This window comes from Sciurus carolinensis, chromosome 11, assembly GCF_902686445.1.
Source record: "Sciurus carolinensis chromosome 11, mSciCar1.2, whole genome shotgun sequence".
NCBI classification, from domain to species: Eukaryota; Metazoa; Chordata; class Mammalia; order Rodentia; family Sciuridae; genus Sciurus; species Sciurus carolinensis.
Window position 1 is genome coordinate 67,397,812 of NC_062223.1, and position 18,500 is coordinate 67,416,311.

At 44.2% G+C, this 18,500-nt stretch overlaps 1 protein-coding gene across 10 annotated transcripts in view; it reads left to right on the top strand.

The window, feature by feature from the left end:
* Window positions 1-3,229: 3,229 nt before the first annotated feature.
* Window positions 3,230-18,500, top strand: part of Scube2 (signal peptide, CUB domain and EGF like domain containing 2) — an 86,626-nt gene continuing 71,355 nt past the window's right edge. For 3 of the 10 annotated variants that reach the window (XM_047519194.1, XM_047519190.1, XM_047519195.1), the window contains exons 1-4: window positions 3,231-3,538; window positions 4,896-5,018; window positions 12,888-13,013; window positions 17,918-18,052. In XM_047519194.1, coding sequence (XP_047375150.1) covers window positions 3,421-3,538; window positions 4,896-5,018; window positions 12,888-13,013; window positions 17,918-18,052 — 502 coding nt within the window. In that variant the 5' untranslated portion in view covers window positions 3,231-3,420. Of the gene's footprint in view, window positions 3,539-4,895; window positions 5,019-12,887; window positions 13,014-17,917; window positions 18,053-18,500 lie in introns of all 10 variants that reach the window. The other 7 variants (XM_047519188.1, XM_047519192.1, XM_047519186.1 and 4 more) reach the window with 4 other exon arrangements.

Genomic DNA, 18,500 nt, shown 5'->3' on the forward strand with positions numbered 1-18,500 from the left:
CAATAGATTTTTCATATGTAGAATCATCTCATATAATCATCATGCAGATTGAGATCTAGAACATTTCCAGCATTCCAGAAGTTTCCTTCATGCTTCTTCCCAGGATATCCATCCCCAGAGGGACCTACTATTCTGGCCTCTATTCTTCACCTGTCATTTGGTGAAGGAGTACTCTTTTCTGTTGGGCATAGACCTTGAAGTGGGCAAGCACATTCTGCTCCAGTAGATACTGCCCAACACTCTCTAGAGCAGTTATACTAAGGAAGTTTTATTTTGACCTGAGGAAGACAGGAATTAATGTGATGAAATTACATCTGCCAAGCACAGTGGCACACACTTATAATCCCAGCCACTCTGAAGACTGAAGCAGGAGGATTTCAATTTTGAGGTCAGCCTCAGCAACTTAGTGAGACCCTGTCTCAAAATTAAAAATAAAAATGACTGGGGATGTGGCTCAGTGATTAAGTACCCGTGAGTTCAATCATCCCAGTACCAAAAAAGAAAAAGTCCCCGGATTAGATGTACTGAAGAGAAATGAGATTTTAGGGAAGGAAGGGAGGGGGACCAGCAGGGAACCACAGAGGAGGAGCAACAGACCAGGCAAGGGATGATGAGGCCCTGAATTCTGGCGATGGGCATGAAGGAAGACGATGGCTTAGAGAGAGGGTAAGAAGGTAGAAATTATGTGATTGGATGTGGGGGGAAGGGAAAGAATGAAGTCCAGGATGACTGCCAGGCCCCTGACTTGGTTTCAGCAGAATGGTGGTGCTCACCCCTTAAAGAGAGAGCTCCGAGAAAGTACTGGATTGAGGAAGAAGATGAGCTCTGTTTCGAACATGTTGAATCAGAGGGACTTATGGGAAATCGAGGTAGTATCCAGTAGGCAGTAGGGGACACTCCAGGCTGGCAATTTATATTGTGGAATCAAGGGAAGGAGTGAACCCTCTAGAGTTTATGGAAAGAGGATCCCCAGATAATGACAAAGGTATTTCCTGAGAGGTGGGAGAAAAACCATGGAGAGGGAGAGTTTCCACAAGGAGGAAGTAGTCAACCTCTCAGAGGCTGCTCAGGAGTCAGGAAAGACAGGCACTGAAGGGTGCCCAGTGATACTGGGCTGGCTGGGCTGCCTGCCCTCTCAGGCCTGGTTCATGGCCTCTCAGCCTGCGGGGAGGGGCTGAACAGAGAGAATCAGCCTCAGTCCAGGGACTGAGAAGTTTGTGGGGACCTCAGCTGGACAATAGAGGGCAGACAGCCGCTACCACAGGGGCTAACCAAGTCCCTCTTGACATTGAAAGCAGTCATTTCCCCTATGGAAATTCCCTGTTGTAAACCATATTGACTTTAATCTCAAATGTCAGAAAGGTTACCCAGGAGTCTGGGAGCCAACCAACTGAAAGCACATTTGTGTGGAAGTCAGGGCAAACAAAATAGGATTCAGAACATTTTTTGAGATTCACATCAATGTTGAACTTTTCCAGGACACATGACAAAAACTTCCCTCTTAGGCAAAGAAGCACTGGGGCTTATCATTATTAATTTGTATTCCAACTGATACTTAAACTTGGGGAAACAGGGAGGGAAAGAATAGCACATGTCCTTTTTCTTTGCCAGGCCCAAGGGGGTTGGAGGAGGCTCCCTAGAGTTTAATAGGCAGCATTATGTATTTATATGCTTTGACTGGAGCTAAAGAGCTCTGTGTCACACAATGGGCAGTTTCTAGTTGGATTTTAAAAGAAATAACTTTGATCATTTGAAAAGCAATGAAGCCTGATGCAGTGGAGAGAAAAGAAGGCGGTAATTTATGGCTACCATTAAGAACACAAAGACAAAGGCGGAGAGAACGTTTCACTAAGTGAAGATTTACAAATGTGTAAAAACCACCCTATGACTAGAAATAGCTGAATGTCTCTCTCAGCACCAAACACAAAAGGGGTGGGAGGGAGGAGCACAAGACAGAAAAAGGGATGCAACCTGTCTGCCTTCACTAGGGATGAAAAGGTCAAATGAAAACTACTATAGAAAAGTTATTTTCTCAGATTCCCCATCAAGCAGCGGCACTAGCAATACCAGCAAAGAGGCAGGCTTAGCAGGGGCCCTGGGACCAGACTGGCAGCAGATAGAGGTGCCGAGGGTGCAGAGGGTGGGAGCTCAGGGTGGCAGATGTGCCACCTCTGCTCCCCCCACACCCGCCCCGAAAGAAATGTGTTTGTGTGCAATGACCTAGGTGGGATTTTCTGTGACATTTGTTTTCTGATCACCAAAGGAATTAATGTGCGTTTGTGTGTGTGTGTGTTCATAGGAGAGAGTGGAATAAATGCTGTTCAGAGCAGCTCAATGGAGAACACTCACACCCCTAAGTATGGCATTTCTTGCATCTAGGGCTTGTTACTGCATTAGTTCCTGAAGTGATGCTGAATGTAGTCAGCTCCAGTCATCTTTGCCTAGGGCGTTGTGGGAAGAGCTGGTGCCGAGTTCTCTTGTAAGGACTGTTAAGTTTAGAGAGCAAGATGGCAGGCACTACCTTTAGCACCTTGCCAGACCTGATGTTTACGAGTTCAGGTAGTTATAGAAGCCACCTGTGTTCCAGGCAAAGTTGGACCTGTTTCTTGTTCCCGGCCCACCCTTCATCTCTAGACCACTTGAGGAAAATACATTTAACTGGTTTTCAATGAAAAGAACATTTTCTGCAATGACTCTAAGTCCAGAAGTGTGTCACAGAGAGAGACAGCCCACAGTGAGACAAGTGGGCCGGTGCCTTGAAAGGGCTGTGGGATAGGAAATCAGCGTCTGAGTTGAGCAGTATGGAGAGTGTTGCGGATGTGCAGGCGTGAACAGAGAAGCTCTCTGTCACTCTCCCCATTTAAATTGCTATTTTCTTGAGTTCTCCTGACAGGGTCAAAAGTATGTGTAGCCCCAAGATGGCTTTGGAGTTTGGGAACTATACTGGACACTTCTGGGTGCTCTGTAACCGAATTTTTCAGGCTAGGACTATTCGTCCTCATAAGAGGGAGTGGGTCAAGTTGTAGGACGCTGCGAACCGGCGGAGCACCGAGGCTCTTGGAGTGCTGGAGCCAAGAGGGTGCGGGAGCAGCAGTTGGTGCCGGGGGCTGCGCGGGGCGCGGGCACCGCCAGGCCCGCCTGGGCAGGCTGACAGCCGCCCTCGGGCCACCACGGCCGCGCCCCCTCCGCCCAGGGCCTGGGAGGGGCAAGGGCGGGCGGGGCGGCACTGCCCCCCGGGCCGCCCGCCCCGGCCTGGGGAGGACCGTGTGAAAATGAGGCCGGGGCTCGCGGGGCGGGCGGGGCCCGGCCGGGGGTGTCTGAGCGCGGCGGGCAGGGCGCCCGCACACACCTCCCGGAGCTGTAGCCGCCGCGCTCCGCGTCCGCGTTGCGCCGCCTCTGCCCGCAGCCGCCGCTCCTTCCATGGGGGTCGCGGGCCGCGACCGTCCCGGGGCGGCCCGAGCGCTGCTGCTGCTGCTGCCGCTGCTACTGACAGCGGCCGTCCCGCCGAGCACGGGCCGCGCCACCTGGCAGCCAGAGGGTGAGTGTCCCGCCGCTGGGGCGCACCTGGCACAGCGCGGCGGCGCGGGCGAGCGAGCGGGCGGGCGGCGGGAAGAGTGACCTGGGTCCCCTAGTGGAGTCCTCCGAGCCGACCGCGCGGGACCAGGGGCTTGGTGGCTGGAGTTCGCGTGGCCCTCGCTCTTCTGGGGCCCTCACCCGCTGACCAGGCCAAGGCGCCACTACCGCTTGGGCCAGAGGCCCAGGGCCTGATTTCGGTGGCCCGACCTCGGACCCTGAGCTGTTGACAGTTTACGCCCAAGTCCCCATCGCCCAGAGTCTCTCTCCCCTCCCGCCGGTCGCCAACAGCGCCTGCTGGTCAGATTGTGGCGACTGAGCAGGGAGGAGAGGTCAGATTATGGGCCAGCTCTCCATTGTGTAGATGGGGAAACTGAGGGCCAAGTCCGGGGTACATCCACGAGGCCGGAACAGCTTTGCCCTGTTCTTTTCTTTTGCACGGGAAGTTCTTCTGGAGGTCCTTAGGGTCGACTTTTATCGGCGGAACGACCACTGTTTGAAAAGTTGGGAATGTCCTTAGGGAGCAACCAACCTAGGTTTGGGGCCGCCTGAGGTAGGAACTCTGGAAATTCTGCACTAGCTGGACTGGCAATACTTTCAAAGTTCTCTTATTTTTTATGAATATCCTAAAAAGGGATCAACCCAGGAACTACTTTTGCCAAGGCCAGTTTCCAGGTGAAGAGGAAGGGCAGGGGTGGGGGTGGGGCAGTTGGGTAGCTATACCGAGTTTGCTTCATCTGAGAACTCTAGGTGGTTTTTTTTTTTTTTTTTTTTTTTTTTTTTTCTAGGTGGTTTTTGCTCAGAACCCAGGGCAAACCTCGGGTTGACAGACAGTGGCTCTGCTTTCAGAGTTGTTTTGCCAACCTGGTTCTTCCCTCCTAAGGCATTTTACTGTTGCCTCCTCATGTGCCAGACACTGTGCTGGCTTGGCATCAAGGCCATGACTCAGTCAAGACATTGCCTAGGGAAGATACAGGCAGGAAAATAGTGACAACCTTGCATGATATGTGCTGTGAAAGGAGAGCACAGGGTAGCAGATAACTCCCCTATGGTGGGGGTCATGGCAGGCTTCCAGAAGGAGGTGGATCTGAACCAAGACTTGAAGGCCAGTAGGTGCTGGTGGAGTAATTCCAGTTAAAGGAAACAGACTGCACCTGGCAACAGGGTCCTTGACGTGGTGTGGCTCATCCCAGGCTCTCTAGCAGTTTTGGTTCTGAGGAGTGAAGAGGGGTAGGCTGGTGGGAGATGATGTTAAAGAGGGCCAAGGCCAGATCACACATAGCTTGGACACCAAACCAGGTGCTTGCTGTCTTCTTTTGCAGATGTGGATGAGTGTGTCCAAGGGCTAGATGACTGTCATGCAGATGCCCTGTGTCAGAATACACCCACCTCCTACAAGTGCACCTGCAAACCTGGCTACCAAGGGCAGGGGAGGCAGTGTGAGGGTAAGTGACTTGGGGACCATTGTAGGTGGGCCAACTTCCATTTCCTTACCTCTTATAGTGGCCACTCATGTTGGTAAAAGTGCTGTCTTCACCCTGAATCACACCACCTGCTGTCTGAAATGTGGTACAGATCCTTAAAGGATTGGGAACATCAGGTCTTCCCCAGAGCTGATCGTAGTTTTAACTGGCTTTGAAAGTTTTTTTTGTCCAGCTTATAGATATGAAGAGAGGTGCTTTAGTATCTTTTGGTCCCACTCAGCCATGCTCATCAGGAGACCTATGCCTGCAGGAGCAGAGCTGATCCTGTCCCCCTGGGGCAATATGTGCACACACACACACACCCCCCACCCCTTGCTGGAGATTGAGTGCTGGAGTCTTGCCCTCTCCTGCTGGCTCTGGAGGCTCCATCCTGTCCATAGTTTTGAGCTGTTTGGCATTGGGACCTGCCAAGCTTTAGAGCTACACCTCATTTGAGCTGAAATTTCACCCTGGAAAGATGTGTGCAGAGGAATATTTTGACCATTAGTGCTCCAGATCTGGGAACCCCAAGTCTAGACTCTGCCCATTGGGGATTAGTTCAGTGTCATGAACTTTAAAGTTCAGAACTGACTGGAGACTGGGCACTCACAGGAGAAGGCTGTTCTTGGGAATGGAAATCATCACACAGTGGAGCTGGCAGGGCTCTTCAGGGAGCTCTGGTCCAATCCATCACTCATTTTACAGATGGGGACACTGGGGCCCAGGGTACTTGTAGCAATGATCACACAAGTCTGCAGGTGAAAGAAGGTCATGTCTCCCTGCCAGTTCTGTCCCAACTCCACCTCTCTCATATAGTCACTCAGCCTGCCTCTGTTCCCCTTTGGTGGGGTAAGAAATCATACTATTTATTTATTTAGCACTGGGAATGGAACTCAGGATCTGTCTACCATAGAGCTACATCCCCAACCTTTTTTTTTTTTTTTTTTTTTTCCAGACAGGGTTTCTAAATAGTCTAAGCTGGCCTTGAATTTGTGATCCTTCTGCCTAGTCTCCTACCTTCACTTCCTGAGTAGCTGGGATTATGGGCATGCACCACTGAGTCTGGCTAGAAATCCTACTATTTATATTATTTATAGTCTTCCTACACAGAAAGAAGTTTAAAATTGATGAGGTGCATTGAATTCATTTCTGTAGCTCCCTCCTGCCTCTGGACCCAACCACCTCAGTCTGAGAGGTTTTTACGCTCTTTACAACTTGGGCTTAAGTCTGGCCAGAATTGATCTGAATACTTGCAGGACCTAAACCTATATAGTGAGTAAGAAAGTCCCTTTTAAGCACTTTGAAAAACACAATAACTTCTTTGGACAGGAGGAAAACTTTTAATAAATGCCTATTTTGCTGCCCTTTAATGACCTAGTGTTCAAACTCTGATGTTACAAACCAATCTGTTTCATCTTGTGGCCTCTGAGTAATGAAGGTTCTTCGTGTTGGAACAGTGTGTAATGTCCAGTACTGCCTGGTATGTGGTAAACACTCATTCTTGGTTTTTTTTTGTTTTGTTTTATTTTGGTACTGGATTGAAACCAGGGAGGTTCTACCTCTGAGCTACATCCCCAGTTGTTTTTATTTTTTAAATTTCGAGACAGGACCTCAACTAAGTTGCACAGGCTAGCCTTGAACTTACAATCCTCCTGCCACAGCATCCGAAGTAGCTAGGATTACAGGCATGCACTATTGTGCCTGGCACTAGTTTTTAAACAAATGACTGTAAAAGATGGGCTCAATCATTGGCACCTTGACACAAGATCTTTTCCAAAAATCCACGAACTGTGAATGAAATATCTAGGTACAGAATGTGTAGATGATCAAATAGGTGGGTGACTGTCAAATGCATTTGTAGTGTTGTAGCAATGATTTAATCTTTCCCATCCCTGACCTCCTGGTCTTAGCATAGCAGAGAAGGCTAGGATTTGAAAAATGGGATTATAATGGGAAAATTTGGGTCTTGTGGTAGGTAAAGATACCCCTTGGGAAATCATTTGGGAAACTCTCCTTTGTGCCAGAGGAGCACAGCTCTGGGTCAGGTTCATAGCCAGGGGTTGGTGGTCCCTCTTAAAACCCTTGTGTTTTGGAAGCCAAGTTTATATTTTCCCAGAGGCAGGCAGCCACAGCCATCTCTGTCTTTCTCTCTCACTCTGCCCTGTGTCATGGGAGGTCAAAACACTCCCAGAGACAAACATTTCTGTGCCAATTCCTCCATATCACACCCTCTCTGTATTAAATATTCTAATTGCGGTACTAGAATCCACATGTTGCCACTCTGCTTGGGGATGGAAAAAGTTCACATTTTTACCATGTAGATATAACACATCCTCCAGTCAATGTATATTCTCCAGGGGCACAAAATTGTGCCATTGATTTCTTTCAGATAAAGTATGTCTCTAGTAAATGATGTTTCAAGTGACACCTGGCAAGTGTTTCCTTGTTCTGAGCTCTTGGGTTTGACATATTATGAGTGAAACTGAATTGTTAGCAGACTACAATGGAAAAGACTACAATTTGGTTTAAAATAACTAATGATTGGCATTGTTACTTTTATATATTTCAATTTGCTTTAAAATAATCTATGATTATCATTACAAAAAGTCAAAATGCAAAAATGTTAAGAAAATTAAAGAGCTTCTCATCTCTTTACCCACAGGTAATCACTGTTAACAGCAAACACATTCTTTGTACAGTAATTTTAAACTAAAACCTGAAACAATTTGGTCTTTTGAATACTTGTATAGATGTTGTGAATGGGTTGTCCCTGTTTAGTTTGGATCTTTTGTTCCAAGAGTCCAGAAATGGAAATTTTCTTGTAGGAAGGGAAAGAAGAGGAGCTGAAGATTGCAAGGATTCAAAGATGTAGCTCTGTACCTAGATACCTTCGCTGTGTTGCTTGGTTTACTAATTTTTTAGTCTCTGGGGCCCAATCCAAGATGTCATTTGTGTTGTGATTATCACCAGCCTCATTGCTCATATTTACTCTCAAGGATGGGAAATGGATTTGCCCAGTGTGGCTGGAATTATCTTTCACAAAGTTTCTTCTACAAAATATTAGAGGAATGAAAGTATGGGCCTGAAATAAGTAGTTTTTAAAATAATGCGATTCAGAAGTGGCTTTGGATAAGTGAATGAACCCCTGAACTACATTCCCAGCCCTTTATATCTTTTTTTTTCTTTATATCTTTTTATTTTGAGTGCAGAATAGTACAGAATTTATATGTGTTCTTTGCTCATCTTACTCTAATTTTACTAACTTACAAAACCAGAAAATTAACACTGGCACAATATTATTAACTAAATTGTAAATGATATTCAGATTTCACCAATTTCCCCCTGATGTTCTCTTTCTATTCCAGAACTGAATTCAAGGTCCCACATCATATTCAACTATTGGGTCTCTTTTGTCTCCTTCATTCTGTGACACTTCTTCAGTTTTTCCTGGTCTTACATGACATTGCCCTTTTTGATGAGTACTGCTGTTTTTGTTGGTCTTATGTTTTTCTCATGATAAGAATTAATATAAGAGAATGTCTTGTGTTTTCCAATAATAAGATCGAGATTATGTATTTTGGGAAGACCACCACAGAAATGCTGTGTGTGCTTTTCAGTGGATCACATCAGGGACACATAATGTTATCATGTTCCATTTCTAGTTTTTTTTTTTTTTATCCTTGATCACCTAGTTAAGATGGTATCTGCTGGGTTTCTTCACTGCAAAATTATTATTGATTTCCCTTTACAATAAAAAATATTTGGGAAGATACTTTGAACCCATGGTCAATATTGCTTCTTCTTAAATCTTTATCTACTGATGTTGGTCTCCAATCCTTGATCTTCCCTGCAACAATTATTACTGTAATGTGTGCCTACTTTTGTTTTTTTTGCACTTCGCTCATTCCTTATGTATATATTGAGATTCTTCTGTAAGGATGATCTGCCTTTTGTTCCCCATTTTTAAATTTATGTATTTATTTATATATGTACTTATACCACTGACCTATGAGTTTTGACTTTATTTTATCTATAATAATTTATTTTTGGCTCAAATTGTTCCAGCTTCAACTATTGGGAGTTCCTTCCCATTATTTCCTGTGTCATTCCGACATTCATTTTTTTGAGAAATTCCTGATTTTCTGGTATTATATTCAGACAAATCTTATTTTTTATTATCTTCAACCCTGGAATCAATCACTTCTCCATTGACCTCTTGCCCCTTTGATTGGAAAATGGCATATAGAAACCAAGATCTGAATGCTTGGTGTTCTTATTGCTACTGGGGTATCAATGTTTCTAGGCCCTCTCAGTCATGGGGCCAGGAAACAATAACATACATATATATCTATATTTATTCCTTATATCTGTATGTATACTAAAAACAATGTGTTACACTGACACTTTGGATTCCATAGCAATATCAAAAGATTCATTCTCATCTTCCTCTTTGTTTATAACTTCTTACTCCAACAGTGAGAAGTCTGGGCCTCATTATCTGCAATGTGTTTCCTCTTTGTTCAATCCTAGTGTAGATACAAAGTAGTTATAGAATTACTGACCCATAACCTTGTGAGTAAACCAGATTTACTAACTAGAGTATAGCATTCAATTATTTTTGTTTTTAACTTTAAGACATCCAGTTAGGATGTGGTTTTTCAGTTACTTGGGTGGTACTTTTCTTCCCCTTCCTTTCATGGTGGTTATGTTATTAGTTTATCATACATTAGGTTCATTTGTTTCTTTTTGTATTTCATTTTTATCACCCTAGCTCTCACCCCATCTCCTGGTTGATTGTATGTATGTGTGTATGCATGCATGTACAAAGAAACATCATTATGGTTCTAAGAGTCTGAGATGAAGTTTTAAGATAAGGAAAATGTGTCCTCAAACAAGTGTGACTCCCTCCTCAATCCTGTTACCCTGTTCCTGTGTCTCCATTTTTCCATTCATTTACCTATTCCTTTTAGGTCATCAATCTGTACTTTCTGGTTTATGCTTCCTTTATTTCTTTTGGATAAGTAAACAGATAGATTTACATTTTCTCTTTAGCAACTTGACCAACCATATGTCTTTTTTTTTTTTCTTTCTTTCTTTTTTTTTTTTTGGTAATACTGAAGATTGAACTCAGGGATGCTCTATCTCTAAATTATACCATCATCTCTTTTTGGCACTAGGGGTTTAATCCAGGGACACTTTATCACTGAGCTACATTCCCAGTTCTCCTTATTTTTTATTTTGAGACAGGGTCTTGCTAAGTTACTTAGGGCCTTGCTAGGTTTCTGAGGCTGACATTTAACTTGGGCTCTTACTGCCTTAGCCTCCCAAGTTGCAGAGATCACTGGTGTGTATTACCTGCACCTGGCTTTTTATTTTATTTTTGAGACAGGTTCTCACTAAGTTGCTGAGACTGGCCTTAAACTTGCCATCTTCCTGCCTCACCCTCCCAAATTGCTGGGATTACAGGTCAGTGACACCATATCCAGCTGATGGAGAGTTTCGAAGAGATGTTTCTGTACATCTGTGTTCAAAGCATCATTTATAATAGCCAAAAGGTAGAAACAAATGTCCATCTGATGAATGAATGGATAAGAAAAATGTGGTACATACATACCATAGAATTATTGTTCATCCTTACAAAAGAAGAAAATCTAAACTGGGTACAGTGGTGCAATCTATAATTCCAGCAACCTCACAATGTGCCTGTAATCCCTTGGCCTCACAAGTTCAAGGACAGCCTCACCAATTTAGTGAGCCTTTGAGCAGTTCAGTGAGATTCTTTCTCAAAATAAAATAACTGGAGATGTAACTCTGGTAGAGCAAGCCCTAGGTTCAATTATCAGTATCAGAAAAAAAAAAAAAAAAGGAATCTGGTCACATTCTTCAATGGGGTAAACTTTGAGGACATTACACTAACTGAAATAAGTCAGTTATCAAAAGACAAATAGTTTGAATCTATGTATCTGAGATATTTACAATAGTCAAAATCAAAGAGGCTGAAAGTAGATGGTGAGTGCCAGAGACTGGGGGCAGGGATTAGGAGTTAATTGTTTAATGGGTAAAAAAAAATTTCAGTTTTACAAGATGAAAGAGTTATGGAGATGAATGGGGGTGATGATTGCACAACATTATGAATGATTTAATAATACTGAACCATATACTTAAGAAAAGGAAAAGAAACTACTGAACTGTTTTCCAAAGTGGCTGTGCCATTTTATGTTCTCATCAGCAATGTGTGGCATGAGGGTCCCCATTTTGCCACATCTTTGCCAACATTTATTATTGTCTGTCATTTTTATTATTCAGGTGAGTGTGAAATGGTAGTCTTAATTTGCATTTGTCTAGTCATTAATGGTGTTGAACATTTTTTCATGTGCTTATTAGCCATTGGCATTCCATCTTTGATGAAGTGTCTTTTTGTTGTTGTTGTTGTTGATGAATCTTTATTTTATTTGTTTATTTTTATGTGATGCTGAGAATTGAACCCAGTGCCTCACACGTGCTAGGCAAGTACTCTACCACTGAACTACAACCCTAGCTCCTGAAATGTGTTTCTAAATCTCTTGCCCTTTAAAATTGAGTTGTCTCATTATTTTTAAGTCCTTTATAAAGTGTATCACTTGCAAATACTTTCTCTGACACTATGATCTGTCTTCCCCTCACCCTGCTTACTGGGGCTTGAACGCAGGGGCACTTTACCACTGAGCTATATCCCTAACCTTTATTATTTATTTTTTAATTTTGAAACAGGGTCTTACTAAGTTGCCCAGACTGGCCTTGAACTTGAAATCTTCTTACCTTAGACTCAGCTAGTATTATAGGTGTGCACCATCAGGCCTGGATTGTCTTTATTTTATTTTTAAAAATTTGAGATAAGGTCTTGCTAAGTTACTTAGGGTCTTACTAAGTTATTTAGGGTCTTGCTAAGTTGCTGAAGCTGGCTTTGAACTTGTGATCCTCCTCCCTTAGCCTCCCAAGACACTGAGATTACAGGAGTGTGCCACATCTTTATTTTCTTAATTCTTTTGAAGTATAAAAGTTTTAAAGTTTGATGAAGTTCATTAAATTTATGCATCATGAGTTTAGTTTACCTAGGCCAAAGACTTTTCTCATATATTTTCTCTTAAAACCTTTATAGTTCTTACATTTAGGTCTCTGATCCATTTAAGTTGCTTTTTGTGTATAGTGGGAGGTAAGGGTTTAAAATCTTTGAATGTGGATATTCCATTATCCAGCACGATTTGATGAAAAGACTATCATTTCTCCCAATGAATGCCTTAGCACTTTTGTCTAAAATCAAGTGACCATAAATCAAAGGTTTATTTCTGAATTCTCAGTTCTGTTCCATTGATCTATATGTCTCTTTACGCCTCTATGTCTTTTTAATAAGTTAAATTTCTCCAAATGTGTTCTCTTCTTTCAAAATTGTTTTGATTCTTCTGAATCTTTTGCATTTCCATACAAATTTTAGGATAAGCTTGTCAAGTTCTGCAAAAAGTGTGCTAAAATTGTGTGTGTGGTTTTTTTATTGTCTTATTTCTTCCATGAAGACATACTGCATATATTCTTTTGAATTTTGATTTTTTTCTATTTAATAGTATATTCTAGAAATTACTTCAAGTCAGTTCATGGAAAACATCTATACTTTTCTGTAGTTGTAGAGTACTCCATCAAGTAGATATACCATATTCATTAAACTGTATGTGGTCCTGTACGTAGTCCTGTATGTGGACTTCTAGGTTGTTTTCAGTGTTTTGTAATTTCAAACAATGCTTCCATGAATATGAGAAATGTGAAGGCATGTGTCAAAGAAATAGCATCTGTTTGATTTACTTCTGTTTTGTTCCTTAGACATCGATGAATGTGAAGATGAACTCAACGGAGGCTGTGTCCATGACTGTTTGAATATTCCAGGCAATTATCGCTGCACTTGTTTTGATGGCTTCATGTTGGCTCATGATGGTCATAATTGTCTTGGTAAGGAAAACCTTTGGAAATGGCAGTTCTCCTCTCCCGCCCTCTTGTATTCCCACCCCTTTCTTTCCTTTGGTGAAAACCTAGTTTTTAAAGACAAAAATGGGATCAAATACTTGTGTTTTCTGGTCCTGTGGAAATGAGACTCCTTGCCAGTCATCGTGTGGAACATCTGTAATCCCAGCTACTGAGGAGGCTGAGGCAGGAGGATTGTGAGTTGGAGACTAGCCTGAGCAACTTAGGAAGATCCTGTCTCAAAACAAAAAAGAAAAAGGTCTGGGGATGGAGTTCAGTGGTAGAGCTCCCCTGGGTTCAATCCCCAGTACTGTCCCCTCCCCTGCTAAAAAAAAATTCAGACTCCCTAAGAGAAAATCAGGTACATGATTTATTAATAACATAGACCCATCAGTCCAAGGAGATGGGTAGACATTGTCATTATTATTTACTGATTTTCTGGCATTCATTCGTCACCTTTAAGATCTTTGATTTTGTTTTGAAAGGATCCTGACTTATAGCCATTTCTTTAATTTTTTTAAGTGTCATTATTCTGAACTTAGGTAAAACTCCTTGCCCTGAGGATTTTAATGTGGGCTTGGTTTACAGCCAGATAGTAGTACTTTTTTTCTTGAAAGAGAAAGAAAAATCAAACAGAAACGTTCCAGGAACATCCTCCTAGTAGTTCACAAAACAGAAACGTCTGTTGGAGTTTCAGTCCATGAATTAGAGACTGAAGAGTGTTGCTTACTTCAGTTCCCTATACCAGAAATGAAACAGAACTTAGAAATAGTGAGCAGTTGGATGGGGCTGGTGCTGGAAAGTCTCTGAGGATGCAGCACACCTGCCAGGTAGGTGTTTGTGGTTTGCTTTTTAAGTCTGGCATTACCAATTGTACAGGAGGACATTATGGGAGACACATGGCATTGGGTCCTTTGACTCTGATGACCTGTCATGTGGTTGACCTGCCTATGTCTCTTTGACCAACCAAGAAGCAACCTGAGCCAGGCTGTGACTCTGGGGACAGCTATTTAGATGTCCCTTAATGGTGTGGAGGGAATGGCTACTTGATCAATGCTTTGAGATCAGCATAAAGGGCCCCAGGAAAGAAGTTGTGTTTTGAGTGGTGGAGGTCTGGTGTGGGGTAGAGAGTATTTCCATTTGGGGTGCAACCTGGATGTGGCCTTTATCCCATTTCAGTGTCCTCTGCAGTTCCAGTCTGACTTAGACACTGTCCTTTCCTATCTGTGCCCTGTGGGAGAGGTCAGGCTTTGGGTGCATAGAGCGCATGGCCTTGCAAGCCTGAAGTGTCAGTAAGATTTGATTGAAGGCCAGGGAAGCAACCACTTCTCTGCAAACTTTCTAGGCAGTCAATATCACAAAAAGAAACATTTGAGAGACAGTCCTGAGACAGGAATGAATTGCAATGAATTAAAAACTCAGAAAAGGGAACTCCCTGTTCTGTTGGGAAGCCTACAATATATATATATATATATATATATATATATATATATATATATATATACATATATATATATATATATATATATTTTTTTTTTTTTTGCTTTGTTTTCTATTTTCAGGGGGGAAATTTCCCTTTGATTTGCCAACAGTGGCATCCTGAGGATTCATATCTGATGGTAGACCCAGTCATTACAGTTATGCTCTGATCCACATCCTTGGGGGGAAGTGCAAGCTTCCTAAGAGCAACAAGCTGACCCATCCAAGGCTTTAGGACCTGGGCCAGGGCAGGTGGGGTGGTTCTAAGTACAGGCCTGCTCAGAAATCCTGAGGCCTGGACTCTTGCCTTGCCTTGGCCAGTAACACGGGTATTTCAACAGGGTATCTCCATTTCCCCTCCTTGGGTCTCTTGTGAACTTGGTGGCAAACATCTGTCTTACAGAGAGACCCTGAGCATCCACTGAGCATATCTTCAGGGGCTAAGGATTCTTTAAAAGGAAGACATAAGAAGATGAAGTCCTTTGGAAGAGTGGGACCAGTATACATAGTGACTTCTCTGCCACTCAGACTGGGAAGTGTCAGTGTAGTTTGTAGCAGGAAAAGGTCAGAGCCCAAACTCTTCAGGAATGTCAGGTTCCTGTGATGACCCCTTCCTTCTCATCAGCCCCCTAGCCACACATCAGCCACAAATGTATTAGCCAGAGTATAGAGTTCTGGCACTAAACCCAGAGCGCTCTGAGATCCTGAATGCCGCTGAGCCTGAGAAATGAATGCAGCCCACTCTGCCTGAGTTCTCTATTGACAGAGTGTCTGGGAGCTCATCATAGCCATTTGGTTTCATAGCAGTGGTTCTCAGTCCTTGCCATGCTTGAAAATCACCTTTAATCATTGCCATTGCCTTGGCCTCACTCAAGCCCAATTCTATTTGAGTCTTGGGAGTACAGCCATGTGGTTGCTAATTTGTGGCAGGGCTGAGAACCCCTGTTCCATAGTCTGCAGAAACTCACAGGCCTGATGCCATTGATTTGTGTATGTGGAAACGCTTCGTTGTGTTTATCTAATCATGGTGTGTCACTCAATGACACAGTTATGATTGCTTTGGAGAAAAGACATAGTGGGTTAAATGTGGGGCAGTGGTGTGGCAGCTCGGAGCACATCTTTACTCAATCCTGGATGTGGTGCTCTGGAAAACAGCTCTCCAGCTCACCTCGAGTCCTCCATGTGGAACACCAATGCCAGGTGTGTCCCAGCTTGGCTCATTCTCTGGAATGTGCTTCCTTTGCCCTTTGGCGTAGACAAGGGCGAGTTTGTTAGGCTTTAGGGGATGGCTCAAGTCCCATCAGTTTAGTTAGGCATCTGCTTCATAGTGTGGGAGGACAGATGCCTGTAAGATCTGAGGCTTGAAACCAGATAACAGACATTTAAATGTGAATTTTCTGGTTACAGATATGCCCAGGAGCTAGTGATAGGCATATGAGGAATTAGACTGTAGAAAATAAATTGCCTTTTTTTTTTTTTTTTTTTTTTTTTGCAGTACTGGAGATTGAACCCAGGTACTTTACCACTGAACTATTTCTGTAACTCTTTTTATTTTTATTTTGACACAGGATTTTGTTAAGTTGCTGAGGCTGGCCTTGAACTCACTGTCCTCCTGTCTTTGCCTCTGCAGTAGCTGGGATTAAATTGCTTTCTTTTTTTTTTTTTTTTTTTTTTGTGGTACTGGGGATCGAACTCAGGGCCTTGTGCTTGCAAGGCAAGCACTCTACCAGCTGAGCTATCTCCCCAGCCCTAAATTGCTTTCTAATCAACCTTCTCTTTGAGTCTTTGTGGTGTCTGACTCTTCTGAGGTTTTCTCTTCTTTGGTTCTGGTGATGCTGCATTCTCCTACTTATTTGCTCTAATATAGAATGATTCATGAGTACCTGCTGTGTTCTAGGACTGAGGTAATTAATACAAAAATCTTGTTCTCAAGGAGTTTGCAGTCTAGTGGCGATGGATAGGTAAAAGGTCTTGAAGATGCACCTGGGTATGTTTCAGTGAGAGGTGTGCAGGATGCTGTGGCCACCATGGGAAGAAGGGCCCCTAAGGCTGCTCTGGGCATGGATGCAGGAGCAGGTCCGGGAGGCCTCCTGTCTCCCTGCCTTCCTGGCCTCTCCTCTGAGGCTCCTTTTGCCTCCTCTACCTGCTCCCTGCCCTTGGTGCTGTCTGTCCAGAATTCGACTTCTGCTATCTCCTTTCTGCCTCTTTCTCTGCTCTCTCACATTCCTGCCCTTTGTTCTCAAGCACAGCCACCACTTTGTTTGGCAACTGCAAATAAATGGTTTTCAAAGCTGTGCTTACACCACTGGATTCTCTTCTCATCTACCCTTCAGGTTTCCCCATCTGCTGGATCTAGCCCTGAGCTGTCACATGCCAGGCACATCTTCTCCCTGTCGAGGGATGAGGGGGCATCTATGTCTCCATTCCCATTTCAGTACCCAGCACTGGTCTTGCCCATGTTTGTTTTCTAGAAGGCCCCAACAACACCCGGCCTCACAGCCTGCAGCTCTTCCAGCCCTGTGGGCACCTTGTCCACCCACAATCTTCTACACCTGCCTTGCCAGCAGACCACGGCCAGGCCTAGCTCCGTCCCCCACTAGGACAGCACTGACCATGGCTGCCAGGTGTGAGTGTGCAGGTGGATTCCAGCTATCAGTTCTTCCCCTTGTCTATATCCAACCCTCAGCAGCTGCCTTATTTTCCCAAAGTGAGGGCCTAACTGTGCCCACCCCCTCCAGTGGTTCCCAACTGCCTCCCAAATTAAGTAGGCGCTTCTTTGCCTGGTATTCAAAATCCTGCAGTGTGACCTCAATCTATCTTCCCAGCTCTATCTCTTGTGACTTCCCTCCACATTCCCTGTGCTCTAGCCAAATCAAATGACTCACTGGTATCTGAGTGTAGTCCATGCTTCCCAGCCTCCCTGCCAGGGCTCACATTCGTTATTCTGCCTGCAGTCTCTTTTCTCCTCATTTATAGTGCAAGAAATCCTAAGGGACCTTCTTTTTATCAGTTTCTCCTTAAAAAGTGCACTGGTCCCACACAATCAGATGTGGCCTCTCTGTACCACCTTTTACCTTATCTCAGAATCAGTGGTGTATTTGTTTCTCTTCCTCTCCTGAAGGGCATGCTCCTAGAGGAAGAAATTTTATCTTACTCATCTAGCACCACACTTTGGAAAGTGAAGGTGTTCCATAAATGTTCAATAAATGAACTGATTATCTTTGTGCATGTCAGGGTCCTGGCTAAGTGAGTCCCAGACACGTGAGGCTGGGTAATCATCCTTGGTCTTGCTGTTTTGGTTCCGAGGGCTTCTGTGAAGCAGGGACAGGAAAACAGGCCTCATCTCTGCTTAGCAGGAGTCATTGAGCTGCTGGGCTGGGTGGGGTATGTGAAACAGTCCTCCCTCCCTCCAGATGTGGATGAGTGCCTGGAGAACAATGGTGGCTGCCAGCACACCTGTGTCAACGTCATGGGGAGCTACGAGTGCCGCTGCAAGGAGGGCTTTTTCCTGAGTGACAATCAGCACACGTGCATTCACCGTTCAGAAGGTACCTCTGCCCTGTTGGGAGGTGGGGAAGAGTCACTTGGGAGAGTCCTCACCCCCATGCACACACACAGTGCTTCAGAGGGGAAGCGCAGCATATGGAAAGTGGAGGCCTGGGATCTAGTCCAGACTGTGCTTCTGGGGAGCCGTGGGCAAGTTCTTTCACTTTCGCCTTCCTTACCCAGCAAACTCAGTGCAGCACACTGGTGAAGGAGCTCTGAGGTCCTCACAAACCCTCGTATCCTCTCGTTCTGATCTTTAAATAGAATATATTTCAAACATGACTAGATGTCTCTGGAGAAATAGGCTGGATGATCTACCAAGTGTTTCACAAGTGTGCTGAAAACCACAGTACCAGTGCCAGCCTGCCCCCTTGCTCTGGGTGGGTGCTGAGGGGACTGTACCTTCCTATGGAGACTGGCCATGAATTGCCCTGCTTTAACCATAAGCTA